The sequence below is a fragment of the Saccopteryx leptura genome, chromosome 5 (genome assembly GCF_036850995.1).
Source record: "Saccopteryx leptura isolate mSacLep1 chromosome 5, mSacLep1_pri_phased_curated, whole genome shotgun sequence".
NCBI lineage: Eukaryota > Metazoa > Chordata > Mammalia > Chiroptera > Emballonuridae > Saccopteryx > Saccopteryx leptura.
In genome coordinates, this window is record NC_089507.1 from 37315414 (window position 1) to 37340013 (window position 24600).

General features: G+C 34.1%; 1 protein-coding gene across 8 annotated transcripts in view; it reads left to right on the forward strand.

The window, feature by feature from the left end:
* FIP1L1 (factor interacting with PAPOLA and CPSF1) overlaps positions 1-24600 on the forward strand; it is an 84693-nt gene that overhangs the window by 52958 nt on the left and 7135 nt on the right. For 4 of the 8 annotated variants that reach the window (XM_066387198.1, XM_066387201.1, XM_066387200.1 and 1 more), the window contains 6 exons: positions 769-862; positions 1324-1480; positions 11144-11170; positions 13189-13243; positions 14695-14750; positions 21884-22097. In XM_066387198.1, the coding sequence (XP_066243295.1) occupies positions 769-862; positions 1324-1480; positions 11144-11170; positions 13189-13243; positions 14695-14750; positions 21884-22097 (603 nt within the window). The remainder of the gene's footprint in view (positions 1-768; positions 863-1323; positions 1481-11143; positions 11171-13188; positions 13244-14694; positions 14751-21883; positions 22098-24600) is intronic. The other 4 variants (XM_066387199.1, XM_066387203.1, XM_066387202.1 and 1 more) reach the window with 1 other exon arrangement.

The window sequence follows — 24600 nt, forward strand, 5'->3', positions numbered from 1 at the left end:
AAAAGATGGAGAAAATCCAGCAAGCTGGCGATCTCGGGGTCTCAAACCTGGGTCCTCGGCATCCCAGTCTGACGCTCTATCAACTGCGCCACCGTCTGGTCAGGCATAAAATTTTAAATTAGAATTGTTCATAACTGAAATGTATTCAAGACAAATTTATCTAATTTGCATTTACTTTTTATTGTCTATTCCTACAGGTCATTTCTGTATCTCACTAAACATACATACTTTAATAAAGTCCTTACTATACTAAATGTTTTTCTACATTTCTTAAAAAGATTTAACTTTAGATTTTCCTGTTGAATTTGCAGGAAAGTATCCTCTGTGTATCAAAATGAATATTATTTCTTTTCAGGTCTCTTTTAGAGCATTTCTAAGTTTTTGTAATAGACTGTGCTATGTATTATAATTATGGTGGCCAAATTATTTTATTTTCAATTGTTTAACATTTGTTACCTGATTTAATTCCAGAAGTATAAATTCAGTTGGATATAGTATTAAAAATAGTAAATTTAGAAGAAAACCTATAAAATACTTAAACATGATCATTATTGGATGGGTTGGTCCAAGCTTATTAATAAGATTGAGTATTTATCACAATGCAAAGTAGGGATATCTAATTCAGTGAGATAATTCCAGTGTGTATTCTAATCTGATTTTATTTTAAAGTATCTCGCAAAGGGTTTTAGGTTTATTTCTCACCTGATATATGTATTATTTTTTTAAACTTCTTATTAGGTGAAAGTGGATTCAATTTTTATGTTACAGGAGATTACCTGGGGCAATTGATGTTATTGGTCAGACTATAACCATCAGCCGAGTTGAAGGAAGACGACGGGCAAATGAAAACAGCAACATACAGGTTTAATACTTTTAAAATTATTTTTTTAGCTGAAAAATTATATGCATGTTTCAATTGCATTTATTTGATATATATTCATAGTGCTATGCTATGTGTTAGGGGCTACAAAGAGATTTAAAATGTGGAGTCAATCACCCTTTTATTATGAAAGCTATTCCATTTAGAATGTATAACCTTTAAGTTGTTTTTAATGAGATTTCCTCCCCTTGTTATAAACATAATACTGTATATGGCTTTATTGGACAAAAAGAGGGAAATATGGGAAAAGTCTAAAGAAAAAAATAAAACCACTGATAATTCTACCATGTAAAAATACCACTTTTAATATTCTGGTACATCTCTTCTTTCTCACTAAGCAAGATTGGAATACTAGTATATTTTTGTGAAATTAATTTAATGAGTTTAATCATAAGTAAGAACATTTATTCATCTTTCTTTAATTAGCTGTGCTCTAATTTTAGGTTCTTTCTGAAAGATCTGCTACTGAAGTAGACAACAATTTTAGCAAACCACCTCCGTTTTTCCCTCCGGGAGCTCCTCCCACCCACCTTCCACCTCCTCCATTTCTTCCACCCCCTCCAACTGTCAGCACTGCTCCACCTCTGATTCCACCGCCAGGTAAATAGTACATAAGACATTTGCTTTTGAAAAAAATAACCTATGACTGTTTTTTTTTTCTTTTCAATTTAACTATTAAATATATGTATCAGAAGATAATATCTTTATTGATTGTGTTGCATTAAAAGTAATACATAGGAAATTATGTTTTCAGTAAATTCATACTGAAATAAATATGTATATGTCTTGCTATTTCAGCATAGCAGAGACAGTATTCTAAAATAGAAAAAAAATGTACAGATACTATACTTATGATCCAAAAATCTGATTGTATTCCCCAAACTAAAGTTGCTAATTGTATAAGATCATATTGAATTATAAACTATGTTAAATTGTTTCGAGAAAACTTTAAAAAATACTTCTAGAATTGGAATAGGTAAAAAATATATATATATATAAATATATTTATATATTCTGTGAAGAGATTTTTGATATAAAAATCTCAGACTGGTCGTCTTGTTTATTTGTATACTGGTTTCCTTTTAGGAGACTACTTCTGGTTGCCAGGTACCTGGTATTTACTTTTAAATGAGACAGAAAATTAATGTAAATTTTATTGTATTTTTAGCCACTTTTGATAATGTATTAAAAACGAAATAGTGCCAATAGAAAAAAATTACAAATAATCCTCAAATTTTATACTGTCAGCCTTTTATTTTTTTATTTTTTTTACAGAGACAGAGTGAGTCAGAGAGAGGGATAGACAGGGACAGACAGACAGAAACGAAGAGATAAGAAGCATCAATCATTGGTTTTTTGTTGTGCATTGCGCACCTTAGTTGTTCATTGATTGCTTTCTCATATGTGCCTTGACTGCGGGCTTTCAGCAGACCGAGTAACCCCTTGCTTGAGCCAATGACCTTAGGCTCAAGCTGGTGAGCTTTTGCTTAAACCAGATGAGCCCGTGCTCAAGCTGGCGACCTCGAGGTCTCGAACTTGGGTTTTCAGCATCCGAGTCCGATGCTCTATCCACTGCGCCACCACTTGGTCAGGCCTGTCAGCCTTTTATCCAGTAGCCTTTATTTTATTCCCAAATGGTTTCTAATATTTCTCCCCCTTAACCAATTTTAGTGAAACTAACAAGATTGATTGAGATAGTAATTACTTTTTTTCTAGGGCAAATATTTGTAGTCAATGATAAAAATTAGCTATTAGTCCTAATCAGAATTTTTTGTGTAATAGCTTTTTAGGTTGTAATATATGTCAGTTTATACCTAAGAGCCATGACCACTCACTCAGTTCATATTTACAAGAGATTGTCTTTGTTTTAAGGTGCCAGTTATGTTCAGAGTATATACAAGGCAAATAAAGGGTCTGAAAATGTCCTTCCCTGTAGTATTCTTGTAACACTGGGGGATTTTCAGATTGACAGTTGGTACTGTCACCCAGGCACTTACCAATCAGAATACTGGCTTTAAAAAACACTGTGGCTACATAGAAACATACTAGACATTTTATTTATTTTATTTTTTGTATTTTTCTTAAGTGAGAAGCAGGGAGGCAAAGAGAGAGACTCCTGCATGTGCCCAACCAGGATCCACCTGGCAATGCTCTGCCCATCTGGGGCATTACTCCATTGCAACTGGAGCCATTCTAGTGCCTGAGGCAGAGGTCATGGAGCTATCCTCAGTGCTCAGAGCCAACTTTGCTTTAATGGAGCCTTGGCTGTGGGAGGGGAAGAGAGAGATAGAGAGAAAGAAGAGGGGAAGGGTGGAGAAGCAGATAGGCGCTTCTCCTGTGTGCCCTGGCCAGGAATTGAACTCGGGACTTCCACATGCTAGGCCGATGCTCTACCACTGAGGCAAACTGGCCAGGGCCAAAAGCCACATTTTAACTTATCATTTAGCAAAGGACTACATGATTGTAGTATGTCTATTGAGTTTGTTGTAATTTATATCACCTTAAGAATCATAAGCAGCCAATGAAAGAAAGCTGTGACTCAGGGGTCTTTTTGTAAGTATTGCCTTAATAAGTAAACTCTTTTTCTAGGAGAGACCTTAGGTTTTCTTTGTGCTTTGTTGAGAAATACAAAAAGAAAAAAAACTTTTGAGAATTAATTTAAATATATTTTAATTTTTCCTTTGTTAACATTAGTTTTAAATGCATAAGTTTTTAAAACTATGGTGTATTTTTTTTTTAGATGATGGGACAAGTAAGTAATGATATATATAGAACTCAATATTTGGTGTGCTACCAGTTTTTTAATGAATAGGGTGATTATACATCCAGATTTGTGTATAACATCCCTACTTTATAATTTTTATCCTAATTATTATTCACTCAAATGCCCTGTTTTAGAGGATAAAATTTGTAGTCAACTCTATAATTGGCTCATAGCATAAGTAGATAGTTACTCCTTAGCAATGATAAGGTGTGATAGACAACATTCATTTAAAGGATATTTACTTTAGTGTGGTTTCATGCTTTCACTGAGTAATAGTAAAAAATAATTTATTGAATGCTTACCATTGAAGACATTCTTCTAAATACATTTGTATTAACAATTTTATTCTTGACAGCATCAAAGTAGATGCTATCATAATTTTACAGATGAGGAAATTCAACTCAAAGAGTTTAAGTTAGAGCTAGAAAGTAGGAGAACCAGAATTCTAACTCAGGCAGTTTTGATTGAAAGCCTATTAACTATGTTGAAGTGAATCATTACCTGTGTCAAGAAGGCTATATGATTGGGTTATGTGTATTCACCCCAATAAATTGTCTTACAGGCTTTTCTACCCCAAGTATTTCCTTGAAGTTGAAGTGTATGCATGGGCATGCAGGCGTGTATGCTCGTGTGTGTGTGTGTGTGTGTGTGTGTGTGTGTGTGTGTGTGTGTGTGTAGGGAAGTTACACAGGAATCAGATTTTTTTTAAAAAAATCCAGTTAACTGAGATATTTATTTGCCTTATTTGTGTAGAAGTCTATGTTTACTGAATAAATTAGTTTTGAAATAGTTGTTCACTAGAAGAAAAATTATGAAATTGGAAGAATTGATGTTTTTTTTTTTATTGTGGTAAAATATATATATATAACATGGTATTTATGTTTTTAACATTTCATAAATGTTACAATTCAGTGACATTAAGTACATTCACAATGTTATGTAATTTTCACTAGCATTTGCACCTAAAACTTTTTTATTATCTATAACATAAAACTTTGTACTTATTAAACAAGCACCCCTTCCTGCTTACGTCTGTCCCTGGTGGCCTCTAGACGTTTTTTTCTCTATGAACTTCCCTATTCTGGGTACTTCATATAAGTGGAATTATTCAGTATTTATTTGTGTATGGCTTATTTTATTTGTTTTAAAAAATAATGATCATAAACAAACTATATTCAACCTAAACTATGTTCAACCAATATTACATTTTATGATAGACTTTTTTAATTTAGGCTTTTAAATGTTAATATACTTCAGTGACTTTTTATCTTCAGTTTTCAATAATGGAGTTTATGGACAGAAGGCAAATTCAGTTTAAACTCATTTCTTGTTACATTAATATTAAGGCTTATGTGACTATGGTTCTGTATATCTTGGGAACAACTGAAATCTAGCTGAGGAGTAGAATTTTGCTACCTCAAAGATTCTCTTTGCTTTCCTGAGATGCAGCCCAACTAGTCTGGACCACAGACAAGTCATCTCTACTCTAAAGTTGGATTTGGGTTTCGCTGTTTATCTAGATTTCAAAATGTGTAAGCTGCGTTTTAGAAGGAATTAGAGTGTCTCCTAAAAGATTGTCAAGTCTTACTACTTATCTAGTACTACTACAAATTATATGAACTTGAAAATCTTGTTTATTCCTTAACTATCCTGATTTTGGGTTTGAGAGAAAAGCAGCTTACATCTAGAGCTGTCTGCATTCCCTCCAAGGCCTGCTGTGTCTTTGCGTTACTTTTGTTAGCAGTCTGGTTTCACACAGTGGCTTTGGAACTTTCTGGTCACAGACTCCTTCGCTCTTAACAATTACTGCAGATCCCAAAGAGCTTTTGTGTATGCATGTTATATCTATTTTTTCTATTGGATATTAACTGATAAATTAAAATATTATTTTAAATACTATTTTTAAAAATACTCATACTCATTACAGATGAAGATTAAGAAAACATTTTCTTAAAAATAGCTATTTTTCCAGAACAAAAAACATTTAGTGTCAACAATAGCATTATTTTAAACTATGGAAACTCTTTACTGTGTGTGGCTTAATAGGAAACTGGACTCTCCTTTATGTTTCTGCACTAAAACTATTGTGAGTTTACATGTCATGTAGCCTTGAGCAAACTTCATTGTACACCTATAAGAGAATGAGGGTGACAATGGCAAGTGACATCTTTGTATTTTTATAAAAGTAACGATGACCTTGCAGATTCTTAGAAGGGTCGTAGGAACCCCAGGAATCTCCAGCTGACATTTTGAGAAATGCTGCTTTGGCAGAAGGGTGGCCTATATTGGATGAATATTTATAGCACATTTGAGGAAGTACAATTTTGTCTCTTTAATTGATAATCTATTTTATGAATATAGCATTTATTAAGCTAATTTTATAGTTCCATGTTCCTTTTTGGTCCTATAGAGCAAGTCTGCTTATTAACTGATGTTATTTGCCAAAAATGTAAGCAGTTCAAAAATGTATCTTAGAAAAGTATCTTTGCAAAAGAATTCCTTGAAATTCTTGAGAACTGCACTCATTTTCTCTTTTATTGTGTTTTTCTATGTTAAAAAAACAACAAACACTTAGTCTATTGTGTTTTTAATAAACTCAAAATAGGGACTAATGTCTTTATGTGTAAAAATAGTATATTCTGGCATAATTAAAAATAAACTTAAATGTAAGTTTCATAGAAATTAAAAGCTTCTTTTGAATGGTGAATTTCAGGGTGTTGATTTTTGAATGTCTTCGTTGCTAGTGGATACTCCCTTTATAATAGTTATATTTTTAATAACATGCTACATTTTTTAAAGAATTTAATTATAGTTTAATATTTGCCTTTTGTTTGTATGACATCAGTCATTGTGATTATATCATTTTATACAGATTAATTCCTTTACAAGTTTCTTTTTGTAAAAATAATAAAATTTCTATGTTTCTGTTTAACAGAATTTTAATTTCTGTGGCCTGTAGATTAAGGATTAAGAGAGATCCTAATAAGGATAAAATGGTTCATTCCATTTTAGTTAGCTGTAAGTCATCTTTTTTACCTGTTAGATATGAAGTATTCTGGTAACTTGGTTGCTTTAAGTTTTGTGACCATACTACCTTTTAAACACATTTTTTTTCTTTTAAAATTACTTATATTCTATTTTATATTATAATTGTTTCATTTTAATTATTAAAAATAATTTTATTCTATATCCTATATTTCTTTTTTTTTTTTTTTTTTTAAGATCTTGTCTCCAGCTCTGATGCTCTTATTTATTTTTTATTTTTTTATTTTTTTAGGTGGGGAGGCAGAGACAGACTTTTTTATTTTATTTTTTACAGAGACAGTGAGTCAGAGAGAGGGATAGAAAGGGACAGACAGGACGGAGAGAGATGAGAAGCATCAATCATTAGTTTTTCATTGAGCGTTGCAACACCTTAGTTGTTCATTGATTGCTTTCTCATATGTGCCTTGACTGCGGGCCTTCAGCAGACCAAGTAACCCCTTGCTGGGGCCAGTGACCTTGGGTTCAAGTTGGTGGGGTTTTGCTCAAACCAGATGAGCCCGTGCTCAAGCTGGGGACCTCGGGATCTCGAACCTGGGTCTTCCGTATCCCAGTCCGACGCTCTATCCACTGCGCCACCGCCTGGTCAGGCCCTATGTTTCTTTTTTTAAAAGAGTAAATGGTAGGTGATATATATGTGCATATAATTTTAAGAATTCTGATACATAGAAAAAAGCATGTGGTGGAAGGTGATATTTAATGATTTTATAAATCTTGACTATGTATTGTTTCTCTGTGCAGAACTTATATATGAGCTTGCTGACTTAAAAGTAGAAATCATTGAGACTTAAGGGAAGTAATCAGGCTTATTTATTTGCAACATAAATAGTGCTATTGAAATTTGAAAGTGAGAACCTATCACTTAATTCTGCCATGAGGTTTTTTTTTTTTTATTTGAACTTAATAGAGAAATGATAGGTAGTTGTTATATGTATTGGTTAGTTATTGCTGCATAATAAATTACTCAAGCATATAGTGACTCTAAACAACATTATATTTATTATTGAACAGTTTTTTTGTGTTAAGAATCTGGGGACAGCTTAGCTGTGTCCTCTGCTTAAAGGTCTCTGCTACCCACTTTGAGATGGTTATCTCATAGGCTTGACTGAGAAAGATCCATCTCCAACCTCACCATTTTGTTGAAAAGAAGTTTTCTTTCCAGTATGGCAGCTTATTTCATCAAAGCATGCATGCTCAGAAGATACTAGAGGATACCTGCAAAGTGGAAGTCACTATCTTTTGAAATGTAGTCATGGAAGTGAAATCCTATCATTTTTGCTTATTTTGTTTGTTAGAAACAAGTAATTATATCCAGCCAGGACTCAAGGAGAGGATATTTACCACACATATAAAAAGGAATAAATACTAGGAGGCTCAGGGAAGCCATGTCAGAGGCTGCCTATCATGTAACTCTTTTTGCCTTAGTTATACAAAATAATGATGAACTATTGAGAATGAGTTCATAGATAATTTTTATTCTTTTGTTAAATATGGAGCCTCTTAATTTTGTGAGAATTGTAAACATTCTTTTAGTATGGTGTTTGCAGGTATGCTACCTTTCTGTTTCTTTGCTTCAATTTCTTCAGTCCTCCAGATAAGCTTTCAGGTTCTCCCATCCTCATACTTTAAAGAGTATGCATTATAAATTGGAAAAGTTAAATTCTCTTTCTTTTGAGGATGCCAGATAGTATAGGCTGTCATACAGCTGTATTGTTTTACTTCAAAGTGTCACAAGCCTGTTTCATAACAATTTGGAATGGAATTTATTTTGTCTGTATTGAATATTGAAGTGTTCAGCAATGTAAAAGAGAAGTTTAGAATCTAATCCAGTGATTCTCAAAGTAAGCTCTTTGGTCAGCAACATTATCATCTTGATAGGAATGCAGATTCTCTGGCGCCTTTCCAGACTCACTGAATCAGAGATGCTAGGGGAGGGGAGGGGCCCAGCCATCTGTGTTTTCACAAACTCTCCAGTTGGTTCTGATGGCTGCTGAAGTTTCAAAACCACTGATCTCTTCAGCCCCATTAGAACCTGAATATTACATTTCTGAAAGCTTTTGGCCAATACTAGAAATCTTTACTACTCTTATACAAGACTTTCCAGGAAAATAAACATTTTTTCCCTACTCATTTTATAGAGTAAATGACAAAGCAAACACAGTACTTGCCTTGTGTATTTCAAGTCTGTTGGTTAGACAGCACATGTGTTGGCCAGGAAGGAGGAACTGTTGAGGGAGAGCACAGGGATTTTTGAGATGACTCTTTTTTTTCTTACCCTATTTCTCTTTTGTTAACAAAAGTCAAATGCTAAATAGTGGTTTTTAGATGAGAGTTATGTTTGCCTAACATTATATCATATATTAAACTTTTTCAGTTGCATTTTGAAAATACATTTGATAATTATCAAAGAATTGATTGTATTGTGTTTAATCAACTTTATAAGTTAAATTTCAGTGAAAATTTACCAATAAAGATTTGCACTGAAATATCTTAGGTGGAATAGAGGTCTCACAAAAAGGTCTCTTTCTAATTGTGATGCCAACTTTCTGATGTGTAACTACTGATTGGAAAACCATCTATATAGATAGCATGATCTTTTTGTCTGTTCTTAATTTCTTCTAGTTGATTAAAAAACAACAACAACCTATCCTATGATACTATTATAGTAAGATGCAAATTAAAAGCAGACTATATTTAACAGTTTGGTTATATGTCTTTTGTCACTATGTTTTGTGAAAGTTTGACAATGTTAATGTTTATGAGGACTAAATTTTAGAAGGACTGGCAAGTAATTTTAGTTATTTCACGTGAATTCACATTTTAGTAAGCTATAGTGAGCATGAGCCTTAGCTGAATGATACATACTGCTCATGTGTTCATTTGGGTAAAGTTATTAGAATTACAGAGTAGGTTTTGGTATAGTTATTATATACATAAGAAGATAGGTGTTTAAATACAAAAACTAGATTACAAAGTGAAAAGTTCAGTAGTGCACGAAAATAACCTATACGGTTCTAAAGAAAATGGGGTAACAGTGGATATTAACAACACTGAATATGCTCTGCCCTTCATACTCTCCCATGCAGTTAGGCATCTGGGATTCTTCTGACTTGTATTGTTTGCTGGATTCTTTTAGTTGAGTAATTTTGAAAGCAACAGGGTAACCACAGGATGGATGAGAATTGCCAGTAAGTGTAGATCAGGTTAAGTAGACTTGTAGAGGCCTAATGATTTTTGAAAGAGGATGGCCACTTTACATATTTTTCTAAATCTTGTTGGTTTTGTAAGTTTATCATGTCCTTTTATTGCTTGGTGGTTAAAATGGTGCTTCATCCTCCATTTTAAGGCCACTTGCTGCCTGGAGATCTTTTTTATATAAAAACTCCTTTTCTGGTAAAACATACAGAGAAGTTTTTTAAAATAAATTATTAGCAGATTTTCCATTGACAAAACATTTGAAAGTGATTCGGCTTTCATTATTTTTTCCCCATGCATTTAGTTCATGAATTAGATTATTTTTCCTCTTTGGACTAAATTTGCTACAGTTATGAAGATGGGACTTAATAAACCATTTCGGCTTTGTTGCAGTTATTTATGGTATAAAATTATCATGAAATTGTTTTTAACTTTTTTCTGTTTTCCTGCTTAGTAATGTCATTTTTCTTTAAAGAAAAAAGTACAATGTGCGTGCCACATAAATTTTACATTTGGATTAAAGGGCACATATAAACTGAGAATGTTTATACATAGTTGAATATTTCTTAAAGTTCATAAAGTGTACAAATGAGTGAGAGTCACTCAAATTAGTATTTTCTAACTCCTGTAGAAGTAAAGTATCTACATTTATTTTAATGTGCCCTGTGGTTGTGTATATATATGAATTGGCTATACCCTTTTTCTCTACTCCCACAAATCAAGGGAAATAATAACCTTTCCCCACTCCTGTCAACCTTTGAATGTCCCACAAAGCTTTACTAAGTGAATATCCATCCTCTTCCAAGTTACCTTGCGGTATCTACAGTATTAAAGAGCTCGTTGATCTATTTTTGTATTAAAATGTTAAAATTATAAGATCAGATGTTGATTATCAAACTTAGTGTTATTTTTATGGAGTTTGATGTTTGTGTATGCACAGGTGTGCTCTTTTTAATACTGATGTCTAACTTGGTGATTACAGCTTGTGGGGGAAAACCTGTTATCAGGTTGTTAGACTGGGTTTTCATCAGGAAGTCAGATGTTATACTCGAATTGTTGGTCCTCTGCAAGAAAGCAGAATGTTTCTCTTGAGTGAATAAGCCAGGAAAATGAGGCGAGGGGGTTTATTTCAAAGGTTTTTTTGTTTTTGGTTCTTTTTGGTTTTTATTTTTTTTGTTTGGTTATTTTTTTGGTGATGGCATAAATACATAACAGATTATAAAATCCAATTACTATATTAAATTTCATCACTTGTTTTTTAGGTATTCCAATAACTGTACCACCTCCAGGTAAAACTTTTTCCATGTTTTCTCCATCATTGTTAATAAACATGAAATTTCAAGCCTATAGTTACAGGAGGGACAGTGTTGATATGGTTAGAATGTGAAATAGGCTATTGGGATTTCAAGGTCCTATTTTCAGCTCTGCCTTTGCTTCATTCCAGTTTTGATTAAGATAATTAGTTTTCTTATACCTGTCTTACCCATTTCTGTAGAAATAGAGATTCTGAGAAATTCCCACCATATCAATTTGTTGAAGAAAACTGAATATAGGATATAAAATAAAATTTTTATAGAAAGTACCAACAAATTTTTATGTGATAAATTGACTGCAAGAAATGAGATTGTTTATCTTGACTTTATTATGGTTTCTTATTTTTTTTACCCTACTGACATAACTAAAAATCATGAGAAAATATGTTCTGAACCACTCTATTAGGTAGATTGGTAACTGGACAGATGGTTGTTCTTTGGTGATTAAATTGTTCATTGTTATAATGGTATTATGATCAATAGTTTATATATGGCCCAGTTTTGGCTTTTTACTTTTTTTTCAGATTTTGTTTTTTTGTTTTTTTTTTTGTAGTGCGATGCAAATGTGATAGCAGGTGGGTTAGCTGGTTTCAGTATTAAAAGCCAAGGAGCATAAAGACAATGAGAAGTGACAGTGCTTGGAAGGGTGGGTCTAAAATCAAAATGACTTGTTAAACAGAAGCAGCAGAGTTGAGATAGCATAGGTCAGTACTCATTGTTAGATGTGACGGAGTCACTGATTGTCTGTGAATGTGGCTGAAAAAGACTTACCAGGAAAAGTTAGTTGTAAAGGAATCATTGGTCTGTCTTTTTAGTTTAAAAAGAAATGTGATGGTTAGACTGTATAAAATAGGATTGTGGACTCTGAGGACTAACGTGGTAATTGCTAAATTGTACACTGCTAAAATGTTCAGTGTAGGATTTATAAATCCTAAAACTGGAATCAGTGAAGATGAGCACGGTTAATTTGGAACAACTTGAAGCAGGGCGAAAACTAATTTAATTAGACTTTTGGAAAGGGTTAAGAGAACTGGGATTCAATTTTTTACACATAATACTAAAATGAAGGCCTAGTGGAAATGTTTTTAATATGTAGAAGGTGTTAGAGAATAGGACAATGGATTGTTTCTTGTCTTCATTTAGGATAGCATATGTATTGCAGTGTGAGAGATTTAAATAATATAATTTAATGGATTTCCTAGTAGTGAGAGCTGTTAAAACTTGGAAGGAATTGGTGTAAGTTGTGGAATCTTAAAGTCTTTGTTGGGATTCTGTTTGCCTATCTGAATTTGCAAGTGCAGGGTAGATTAACTGTTAGGGTCCCTTTAGCCACATTCTGTGGTATTTCATTTAGGTATTGCAAACTATTGATAATACAAACCTCATGATATAAAGGTGCAAATTTCTTTCTTTCCAAACTAATGCAAAACTACATTATGTGCCTTTCTTTATAAAATAATTTTTTAGGGTTGTGCTATTAAAATGTTTTATAATGAATATTCTCAGCCTTAAGCATTCTATCTACTGGTAAAATTTTATTCATAAATTATAATTTATAAATTATATTTTAAGGAAATTTCTATACATCTGAAACTCAAAATATTTTTTGAAAGAGGTAAATGTTATTTTAGTTGTTTTTCTTCTAAAATAGTATAACATATCTGGTGGCAATACTACTGTTTTATGTGTGAAAAGGTAAGGCATTGAGATGAACTTTCTCTTACAAAATGGGCTGTGTGTGGTGCTGAAAATAAGACCGGGTGTCCTGACTCCCAGTTTGTGTTCTGGATGTTAGACCAGACTGTTCATTTAAAGTTTTATTATTCTAGTATCTGTTTATAAGTTTAAGCTTCATTTTTTTCTGTCCATTATAACATAGAAGCGCATGTTATGTCCCCAGAAAAATTTAGTAATGTGCAGCAACTTTATTCCACTCTTGGCATTAAATGTACATATTCTCTTAACATTTTTTTTCTTATGATTGAATTTTTCAGGTTTTCCGCCTCCACCAGGCGCTCCACCTCCATCTCTTATACCAACAATAGAAAGGTAAATCATTGTGTATACTGTAAATTTTTTGTCATTGATAGACTTAATTGAAGACTCATACATATTTTGGTAATATTTTCAAAGACTTAATTTTGTAAATGGTAGTCCCTACCTTTTAATTAATAAGTTTAGATCAATGTTAGTTACTTTTATATAAGATGTTGAATCTATATGGCCCAATCACAAAATACAAAGAAAACTAACTGATAATATTTTGAAATATCTTCCTTTGATTTATGGCATACTGATTAAAGAAACTCCTAAATTGATTTTTTAAAAAATTGACTGTAGTCAATTTTGTGGGAAATACAAACAGATGACTAGTAATCATGAATAGTGAGTGTCTGTTTTAGGATGAGGTAAGGACAGTAGTTATCAGGGACCATGGTGAGGAAAAGCTGCCGAAGTCCTTGCTACCCTGCTACAGCTCAGCTCCCACAAAGGAGGGCTGGTCCATTCTACGTGGGAGTAGCCTTAGCCTTATTTTTATACTCTGTAGTTACGGTTTATGTTAGTTGAAATGCTATACTAAAGAATATTTACTTCATGGATGCCAACATTGTGTTTAACAACATAGGTTTGGAATCACACAGACCGAGGCCATATTTTACCGCCATAATTGACCAGCTCTGTACTGCTAGGCACAGTGTTTCTCAGCTGTGGTCGGTGGGCCGGCAGTGGAAAAAACACTAGACTAAACAAAATTCATAACTACTCTTCAACACCTAGTTTCTTTTACCAAATGGGGTTGATAGAATTGTAAAGATTAAAACAGCCAGTAAATATAAAGCATTGGCATAATTCTTGATAGATAGAAATCACTAATAAATGTTGACAATAATTATTTCTGCTTAAGTGGTGATTAAACTCTAAAAGTAGTGTATTTCTGAAAAAGTGATTCAACTGATATAAAAAGACAGAAAAATTGTGAGAATCTTTTTATATCAATAGCAACAAACCATATGATTTTAAAAGAAAATGATAAAACTCAGTGGAGTGTGATTTGTGAGAACATAAGGATTTAATTTCATTAAGTCCTTGTTAAACATATGTTTGTTTTCTCAATCAAAAGGTTAAAAGTATTATTTGTTGATCCTGTCAGTGAGGCTGAAGTTATGATTTATAACCATTAAGACCCAATTTCTTTTTAAGACTAAATTCTAACTAAGAGCCTTAGAGTTTCTCTGTTATTAGTTAAGATGAATTCATTGGATTATTCATATTAAATAGTACTAGCAAGCTATATTTTTCTTTACAACTGGTGTTAAAGTTTAATATTTTTAGAGGTTAAAAAGCCTGTGTTTATAGAATTAAAAGTAAAGTTACTGAATTAAAGCTTATTATTATAATGTGGTTAAATAAGTCATACTTCTCTGCCTTTTTGTTTTGCACCAAACTGTTAAAATTTAAAATTTATTTGCACTACATAAATGTACATTTTTCTTCAACAGTGGACATTCCTCTGGCTACGATAGTCGTTCTGCACGTGCTTTTCCATATGGCAATGGTAAGTATTTTTAGTTACCAGATTCCATTTGAATCAATAAAGGACTTAAATATTTTTATAGCAATGAAAACATACTTCCATGGTTTAAAATACTATGTATTAACTAAAGTAGTAATAACTAGATCTTATATTTAAGGTCAGTTAACAGATAAATTTTATTTTTTTATCAACTGAACTTTTAAAAATTAATGAATGATGATGTAACAGTGATATTTATACCTTTTCTTTTCCTTAAAAGATTTAGGATTTCTCACCAATTGTCTTTATGGTCCATAATCTTTCTGAGTTTTGACTCATAGTATCCATCTAGCCTTACTCTGATCTTTCCCCATCAATGGTTTATCTTTTTTCCTTGATCCTTTGGCTAGGTTCTCTATCAGGTTCACTCTTACCAACTTTATCCATTCCAAGGGCTTTTAATACCACTTTCTGCTTAGATCCTTGATTACTTACATATTTTTTTAAAGTGCTGTGCATTGGTACTAGGTTTTAGGGATACAGTAAACTAGACATAGACGTAGGTTTGCCCTTATCATGTTTATAGGGTAGTGAGGAAACAGCCAGGTGTAGAAGAGGGTGTCATGAGAGCATAGTGCCAGGGGTCTCCCATTCCCAAGGGGTGGAGCTATAAATGATGTGACTTGAAGTTCAAAACATGTTCAGAGATGTGGTAATGACAATGTGGTGGGCTTTATGAACTGGAAGAAGTGTGGTGTGGCTGGAGCGTAAAGAATGCATGATGAATGCCCAGAAATGAGAAGAGAAGATGCAGGGCCTTATAACTGTATAGTTTCAACCTGATTCAGAGGGCTCTGAAGAGTTTAGTATTATGCTGAGTTGTGAAATTGCTGGATTACCTTGGAGAAGTTCCATTCTGGTTCCCTACTGTGAGGAAATTATTGGTAGTAGAAGGTGGGAATGGCTCAGACACCTGCTTGATTAGGAGAACAGTAAACTGTTGGGAGTACATTCTGTGCTGCTTAACTGCATAACGATGCTCTGTCAGTGATGGTACAAACTACATATATATGTGACTTGTCCTATAAGATAATGGAACTAAAAAATTTCCATCGCCTCGTCACATCATAGCCATTGTAATGCATTATCCATGTGTTTGTGGTGATGTTGGTGTAAACACACCTGCCCTGCCAGTCATATAAAAGTATAGCACATACAGTTGTGTATAGTACATGATACTTAATAAAGGATTGTGTTAGTGGTTTATGTATTTACTATATTAAATGTTTTACCATTATTTTTAGAGTGTGCTATTTGTACTTACAAAAAAAAGGTTTGTTGTAAAACAGTATGCCATGTTACACGAGCCGCAGCCTCATACATCTCATTTTTACCACTTTTGATTTTGTCATTTTCTCTTGTGCTTGATTTAGTCTTGTGTTTCGTATAGTAACATGCTATTCCGGCTTGTAGCATATGCTACACCGGATAGCCATACCAGATAGCCTAGGTATATAGTAGGCTATACCATCTAGGTTTTTTAAGTGCACTCTTAATATTTGCACAACAAGGAAAATGCCTAATAATGTATTTCTCAGAATGTATCTTCATCATTAAGTGGCACATGACTATAATCCATGAGAAGAAATTATAGTGTCCTGTTTTCAGGTAGTACCATCAATCACAACTACTGTGCATCTTTCTAAGCCTTCATCTCTTCCTTTCCCTCTGCCTCTCAACCTTGGTTAGCTCTACTGCTACTTATAGCGTTTATACCTTGTCCTGTAACCAAAATTATGTCTGTGGCAAGATTTTTTATTCTAAAAGCTAAACAATAAACCTTATTTACATTATTATGACTAGAAGCATTGTGTACTATAGAGCTAGTTTTGATACTCAAGCCACTCAAAGGAGAACGTTCCTATGACAAATATATTAAAATTACCATTATATACTTCAACTGTGTAAAGTCATACCATGTTTTAATTGAGTTCATATTTGGACCATGACTTTCTCAACCTTGAGTATATAAAAAATATTCTCTAGAGTCTAGTACATATTTTTCCCCAGAAGTTTTCAGATTTTGTTTTTCATGTATATATCATTAACCCATTGTTGAGTAGTCTATCCTTCATAAGGATCATGAATCTGTTTCTTTGCTTTCTCGACTATTCATTTGGTTTCTTTAACTACTCTTTGTGCTAATAATGATACACTATCTTAATTATAAATTTTATTGTAAATCTGATACCTGGTTCAGCAAAATGTAACCTTTATTTGGAAGTATTCTTGAGCCACTGTTCTTCCATATTCATTTTAGAACCAACTTTACAAGTTCCATGAAAAACTGTTTAGATTTTTACTAAAATAACTAGCATTTATATTATGTATGTTAAATGACAAACTCATGTAATCCTGACAACCTTATAAAACAGGCATACTGTTATTATCCTCATTTTATGGACAGGAAAATGAAAAACAGCCAGATTAAGTAATTTCCCTAGTATCACAGTAAATGGCAGTCAGGATTTGAAACCCATGTAGCCTGGCTCTGTAGTTTTAGCTCTTATACCATAGGTTGAAATTCAGTTGAGCTCCCTATCAATTTTGTGTGAAATTCATACCTTACAACATGATTTCATCTATAAACAAATACTCACCATTTAGGGAGATGTCTTTTAATGTGTTTCAGTTAAGTGCTATAACTATATTCATATATATTACTTGCCTATCTTTGGCTAGATTTAGTAATAGGCATATGGTGTTTTTGTTGTTGTAAATGATATATTCATTTGAATTCCATGTTCTGTTGGCTTATATTTAGAAATAGAATTGGTTTTTGTTTCATTCATGTGTCTCTATATACTATGGAGTTATGCATAATAAAGGTACATACACCGATCATTGTATATTGATCATGTAGCCAGTTACCTGTTAAATTCTCACTATAATTTGTAAAGTGTCTTCAGGTAATACCATCTGCAGATAATGATTTTGTTCCTTTTCCGATTCTTCTTTCTCACCCTCCACCATTTTTTTGTTTGTTTGTTATTTTTACTGTTCTAAGTCCTCCATATAATGTTGAGGTATTGAAAGTAGAGTTCTTTTCTTAATACCTTTTTTTCAAAGCTTTTATAATTTTTACTACTACAGTTTTACTGTTAGGTTTTTGATAGAACCCTACATCAGTAAGGAAAATTTCTTGTAGTTTTCTAATAGTTTTTAAACTGAATGATCTTTATTTTTATCAACTGCTTTCTGAGATAATTATACTATTTTTCTCTAACTTGTTAATGTGGCAGATTTCTAATGTTTTTCTAATATTAAAACACTGTTTATTTGCTGAGATACATGATTGATTACTTTAAAAAAAGTACTGATTTATCTAGGATTTTGACATGGTCAATACCTTATAAACTAATAAAAACCCACCTATAAAAGCCATCTGATCTTGTGGAAAGGTTTTAAATTACTAATTTAATATCTTTAATAGTTATAGGATGATTAAGATTTCTTTTAGTTCTTGAGTCACTTTTGTTTGGTAATTTTTAAGAATTAATCTGTCTGCAGCTAAGTCTTTAAATGTGTTCTCATCAAGTGTGTAATTTATGCATTGTTTAATCTCTGCACCATTTGTAGTTGTGGTCTTGTTTTGGTTCTGATATTGTTCATGCAGTCTCTTTCTGTATAGTCTTGTCAGAGATTGTCATGTTTTATTTGTCTACAAAAACCAACTTCCTACTTTTTATTTGTGTATTATTTTTCTGTTTTCTTGATTTATACTTTTTATTATCTCTCTTCTTTTAGATTATTCTGTTTTTCATAATCTTTCTAAATTTTATTTAGAAAATTGAATTTAGCAGGGTGACATTTATCAATAAGAGTACATAGGTTTCAGGTAAACATTTCTATAGCATTTGAACTTGATTATATTCTATACCCATCACCCAAGGTCAAATAATTTTCCATTGCCGTGTATTTGTCCCTCTTTACATCCTTACCCCTCCCCTCCCCCACATTCCTCTCTCTCATGGTCCCCTCCCCCTGGTAACGACTTCACTTTTATCTATGTACATGAGTCTCAGTTTTATATCCCACCTATTTGTGAAATCATACAATTCTTAGCTTTTTCTGATTTACTTATTTCACTCAGTATAATGTTCTCAGGATTCATCCATGTTGTCATAAATGGCAATATGTCGTCATTTCTTATGGCTGAGTAGTGTTCCAGGGTATATACACTGCTCACAAAAATTAGGGGATATTTTATTGCTTCATATTCATTTTAAAATATCCCCTAATTTTTGTGAGCAGTATATGTACCACATCTTTTTTTATCCAGTCCTCTCTTGAGGGACACTTTGGTTGTTTCCAAGTCTTGGCCAATGAATAATGCTGCGATGAAAATGGGGGTGAATGTGTCTTTATGTACCAATGTTTTTGAGTTTTGAAATAGATAGCCAGTAGAGGGATTGCTGGGTCATATAGTAGTTCTATTCTTATTTTCTGAGGAACCACCATACTTTCTTTCATAATGGTTGTACTAATTTGCATTACCACAGCATGAATGATTCTTCTCCACAGACTCTCCAACATTTGTTACTACCTGTCTTGTTGATAATAGCTAATCTAACAGGTGTGAGGTGGTAGTTTTGATTTGCATTTCTCGAATAGCTAGTGAAGATGAGTATCTTTTCATATATCTGTTGGCCATTTGGATGTCTTCATGGGAGAAGTGTCTGTTCAGATCCTCTCCCCATTTTTTAATTGGATGGTTTGTTTGTTTGTTGCTGAGCTTTGTGAGTTCTTTATGTATTTTGGATATTAACCCCTTATTGGAGCTTTTGTTTGCAAATAGCATCTCCCATTTAATTGGCTGCCTATTTGTTTTGTTGCCAGTTTCTTTTTCTGTGCAGAAACTTTTTAGTTTGATATAGTCCCATTCATTTATTTTTGCCTTTATTTCTCTTGCCTTTGGGGTCAAATTTATAAATTGTTCTCTATGGCCAAGGCCATGAATTTAGTACCTATGTTTTCTTCTATGTAATTTATTGTTTCAGATCTTTTGTTTAGGTCTTTGATCCATTTTGAATTAATTTTTGTGCATGGGGACAAAGTATAGTCAAGTTTTATTCTTTTGTATGTGGCTTTCCAATTTTCCCAGCACCATTTATTGAAGAGGCTTTCTTTCCATTGTGTGTTTTGGGCTCCTTTGTCAAAGATTATTTATCCATATATATGATTCTGTGCCATTGGTCTGTGTGTCTGCTTTCCTGCCAATACTGTGCTGTTTTGATTGTCATGGCACTATAGTATAATTTGAATTCTGTGATTATCATGGCTCTATAGTATAATTTGAATTCTGTGATTAAAGTTAGAAGCTTAGTGTGTTAATTTTTCATCTTTTTTTTTTTTTTTTCATTTTTCTGAAGCTGGAAACAGGGAGGCAGTCAGACAGACTCCCGCATGCGCCCGACCGGGATCCACCCGGCATGCCCACCAGGGGGCGATGCTCTGCCCCTCTGGGGCATCGCTTTTTTGCATCCAGAGCCATTCAAGCGCTTGAGGCAGAGGCCACAGAGCCACCCTCAGCGCCCAGGCAAACTCTGCTCCAGTGGAGCCTTGGCTGCGGGAGGGGAAGAGAGAGCAGAGAGGAAGGAGAGGGGGAGGGATGGAGAAGCAGATGGGCGCTTCTCCTGTGTGCCCTGGCCGGGAATCAAACCTGGGACTCCTGCACACCTGGCCGATGCTCTACCGCTGAGCCAACCGGCCAGGGCCTTTTTCATCTTTTTTAATGTAGTGCTTTTGGAGAGTAACTTTTCATCCAGAACAGTTTGCATCTCTAGACATTTGATGTTTATAATCAGTTCCTAAATGATTTAAAAAATTTTTTTGACACCTGAGTTATGAGAAATGTATTTTTAATTTGAAATATATAGAGATTATTTTTTCATAAATGTAAAAATTTACTAATTTAAATTGTATGGTGATCAGGGAATAGAGTGTTTATTTTATCCTCTGAAAGTACATAGTCTATTTTTGTAAATGTTACATATGTGCTTGAGAAGGAGTATTCTTTAACTTTTATAGACAGTATTCTGTTATGTTCATTATCAACCTTGTTAACAGTGCTTTGTTCAAGCCTTACATATCTGCAGCAATTATATTGTCTGCTTAAGGTATCAATAATTGAGATAAATTTGGCATTCTCTCATAATCTTTGTGGATTTTTTTATTTCTACTTATATTAGTAGTAGCTCTTACTCTCTAAAACTTAAAGTTATGGTGTTAGACACTGGGGAGTTTAATTTGTTCTGTCTTCTTGGTTAGTTACATTTTCCATCTTTATGTAGTTATTCTTTCCTAGATAATTTTTACTATACGACTCAATTTTGTCATACAGTAAGAGATTGAGGGATATTAATATTTTTTCTCCCGTCCTTTCAACCATTTTATGTGGTTTTCATCTTCAGAATATAGTCCCAGTTTTTAGAAGTATGAATAAAAATCCTGTTATCTAACCTATACATTCAGTCCTGATGAAGTTGATCTTCTATAGTATTCTGACTGTTGAGCTAATAACCTTGTTGACCTCACCCCCATGTTTTCCATCTTTGTTGAATTGATTTTTTAAAAATTCTGTTTTTTTCCTTTATTGTTTTGAAAAAATATATATTTTATTGGTTACTCTTTAAATGAATTATAAATCTATCTAATAGATGTACTTCTGCTGAACTCTGTTGATTCCAACATTTGTTTTTTTGTTTATAAATGCCTTTGTTTTGTTTTCTTATTTTTGAAATAATTTATTCAGTACGTGTTTCTAGATTGACCGTCATTTTCTCTTTGAAGGTAATCCTAATAAAATCTGGTTTATATTTTTGATATTGCTAAGTTTGTCGTGTCTATATTTCTGGTTCCTGTTCACCTTGCAAAATGAAATGTCTTTATATGTTAGGTCTTTTTAAGGTTTGTTTCTGGATATTCCCCCAATCTGTGGCACCATCTAATTTCTAATTATAAGTTTTCAATATAATTTAATGAAACATTTTTGGTAGGAGTTTTGTCTTTATTTTTTAGTACTTTTTCTGGTCTTTTTCTTTTGTCTTTTTTTTTCTTTTGTCTTTTAAATACCATAACTTTTGTTTTTAATTGTTATGTTGTGGTTTTTTTAGTTGCCTTTCCCCACCTTCCTGGTTCTGCTCCATCGTGGCCTAGTCTTGTGGACACCAGCAAGCAATGGGACTATTATGCAAGAAGAGAGAAAGACCGAGACAGGGACCGAGACAGAGACCGAGACCGAGAGCGCGACCGGGACAGAGAGAGAGAGCGCACGAGAGAGAGGGAGAGGGAGCGCGACCACAGTCCTACGCCCAGTGTTTTCAACAGGTTTGTGGAATGTGCATGAGTTTGTATACATGTATTTATGTGCACTGTAGGTTTTATATTTGATAATAGGATGGAAAATCTAATTCAGTTGAGAAAGGATTGCTTGAAGAGTATTTATATTTAGGATAGCCATATTTTTAAAATACAGTAGTCTTCAAATCTGCTTACTTCACCCTTAAAAGAATTTTGAAAACGTTGTACCCCCACACATATATTGCCATCTATAATTTTCACCTTAAATGTAAATAGTTGGCAATATATAATTTCCAATGTATTATAAACGTTACAGTTTTAAAACAAAATTATTGCTCTTTTAAATATATCTGATGGGTTAAGAACATTATAGTGATTTGCTAAACATCATCATCCATTTTTTTTTTTTTTTTTTTCTGAAGCTGGAAATGGGGAGAGACAGTCAGACAGACTCCCGCATGCGCCCGACCGGGATCCACCCGGCACGCCCACCAGGGGCGACGCTCTGCCCACCAGGGGGCGGTGCTCTGCCCCTCCGGGGTGTCGCTCTGCCTCGACCAGAGCCACTCTAGTGCCTGGGGCAGAGGCCAAGGAGCCATTTCCAGCGCCCGGGCCATCTTTGCTCCAATGGAGCCTTGGCTGCGGGAGGGGAAGAGAGAGACAGAGAGGAAGGAGGGGGGAGGTGGAGAAGCAAATGGGCGCTTCTCCTATGTGCCCTGGCCGGGAATCGAACCCGGGTCCCCCACACGCCAGGCCGATGCTCTACCACTGAGCCAACCGGCCAGGGCCATCATCCATTTTTTAAAGTGCATGAACAAGCTTTCTTTAATAGGTGGACATTAAGTTTTTTTTGTTTTTTTTTTGAGGTGGAATTCTTATTTCTGAGCTACTTCCCCCAAAGATTTTTTTTTCCAGTGAGAGGAGGGGAGACAGAGACACAGACTCCCACATGCTCCCCCTTTGGGGTCTACCTGGCAAGCCCACTAGGGGGCAATGCTCTGCCCATTTGGGATGTTGCACTGTTGCTCAGCAATCCACCTCTTCTTAGCTCCTGAGGCAGAGGCCATGGAGTCATCCTAATGCCTAGGGCCAACTTGCTCCACTAGAGCCATGGCTGCAGGGGGTGGGGGAGAGAGAGAATACCAAGAGCAGATGGATGCTTCTCCCATGTGCCCTGACTGGGATTCCAACCCGGGTCATCCACACGCCGGCAGAGGCTTTACCACTGACCCAACCAGCCAGGGCCCCCAAAGACTTACTATAATGTAAATATTTTTATTCTTAAGACAATCTTTTTTAATTGATCATCCTGTCAGTCTTCCTTACAACGTACTTGTGTAAGTTAAAATGCATAAAAAACTTACTGACCATATGAATTTTAATTATTTAAAATTTTCCCTGGTTTTAATTATCATTATTTATTTGTATATATAAATATAATATAGCCTGACCAGGCAGTGGTGCAGTGGATAGAGCATAGGACTGGGGTGTGAGGACCCAGGTTTGAAACCTCGAGGTTGCAGGCTTGAGCGTGGGCTCATCTGATTTGAGCAAGGCTCACCAGCTTGAGCCCAAGGTTGCTGGCTGGCTTGAGCAAGGGGTCACTCGGTCTGCTGTAGCCCCCTGACCAAGGTACATATGAGAAAGCAATCAATGAACAGCTAGGGTGCCACACTAAAATGTTGATGCATCTCACCTCTCTCCCTTCCTGTCTATCTGTCCCTGTCTCTCTCGGTCTCTGTCACACACACACAAAAGATTGTATTCTAATGTAATTGGTAAGAGACAGCTCTCATTGTCAAGTTAGATAGCTAGACTGCATTCAGTTTCTAATGGAAAAAAAAGTCTTCCTTCACTTTTCTTTTTAGTCAAATGAGTTAATATATATATATATTCTCTTACTTAGAGTTTAATAAACAGAATAGTCACAGAGCTCAAAATAAGGTGCTGTATTCCAATACTTTGCTTTTCTTTAAAAAGATTTTTTGTTTTTGTTTGTACTAGTTCAGGGGAAATTGTTATGACTCCCACCACATTACAGCATGTATGAAGTAAGATATTCCATTTCTTACTCCATACTTTGTTTTTAGAAGAATGATCTATAAGATAGGAAAACCTAAAGCCCTAAAAGACACTTTTATGAGTCCTTGAATAAAATAAGTCTCACTGCCATTAATATTATGAATTAGAACTGCTTGATGCCATGATGGTTTTTATACCCTGAGCCAATATAGTATACCATAGTAAAATTGGTGAAAGGAATGCCCTTTTTTTTTTTTTGTAAAGGGCCTGGAGGGTGATTGTAAGAGAAGCAGGTTAGCTGGAGAAGTAGCATGGTGTTTTACCTGCAGTAATATTATGAGGCAGTTCAGATTTAGGAAAGATAAATACAGAATTTGGGGATCTGGAAATTGTATCCGTAATATGTTCTGTGCCAGTGGAAAGAATTCACACAGTGCTGTGGGACTGGCATGTCCTGCTGGCCTGAAAGATAAACTCCTGATTCTTCTTATGATCCACAAGTCAGGAG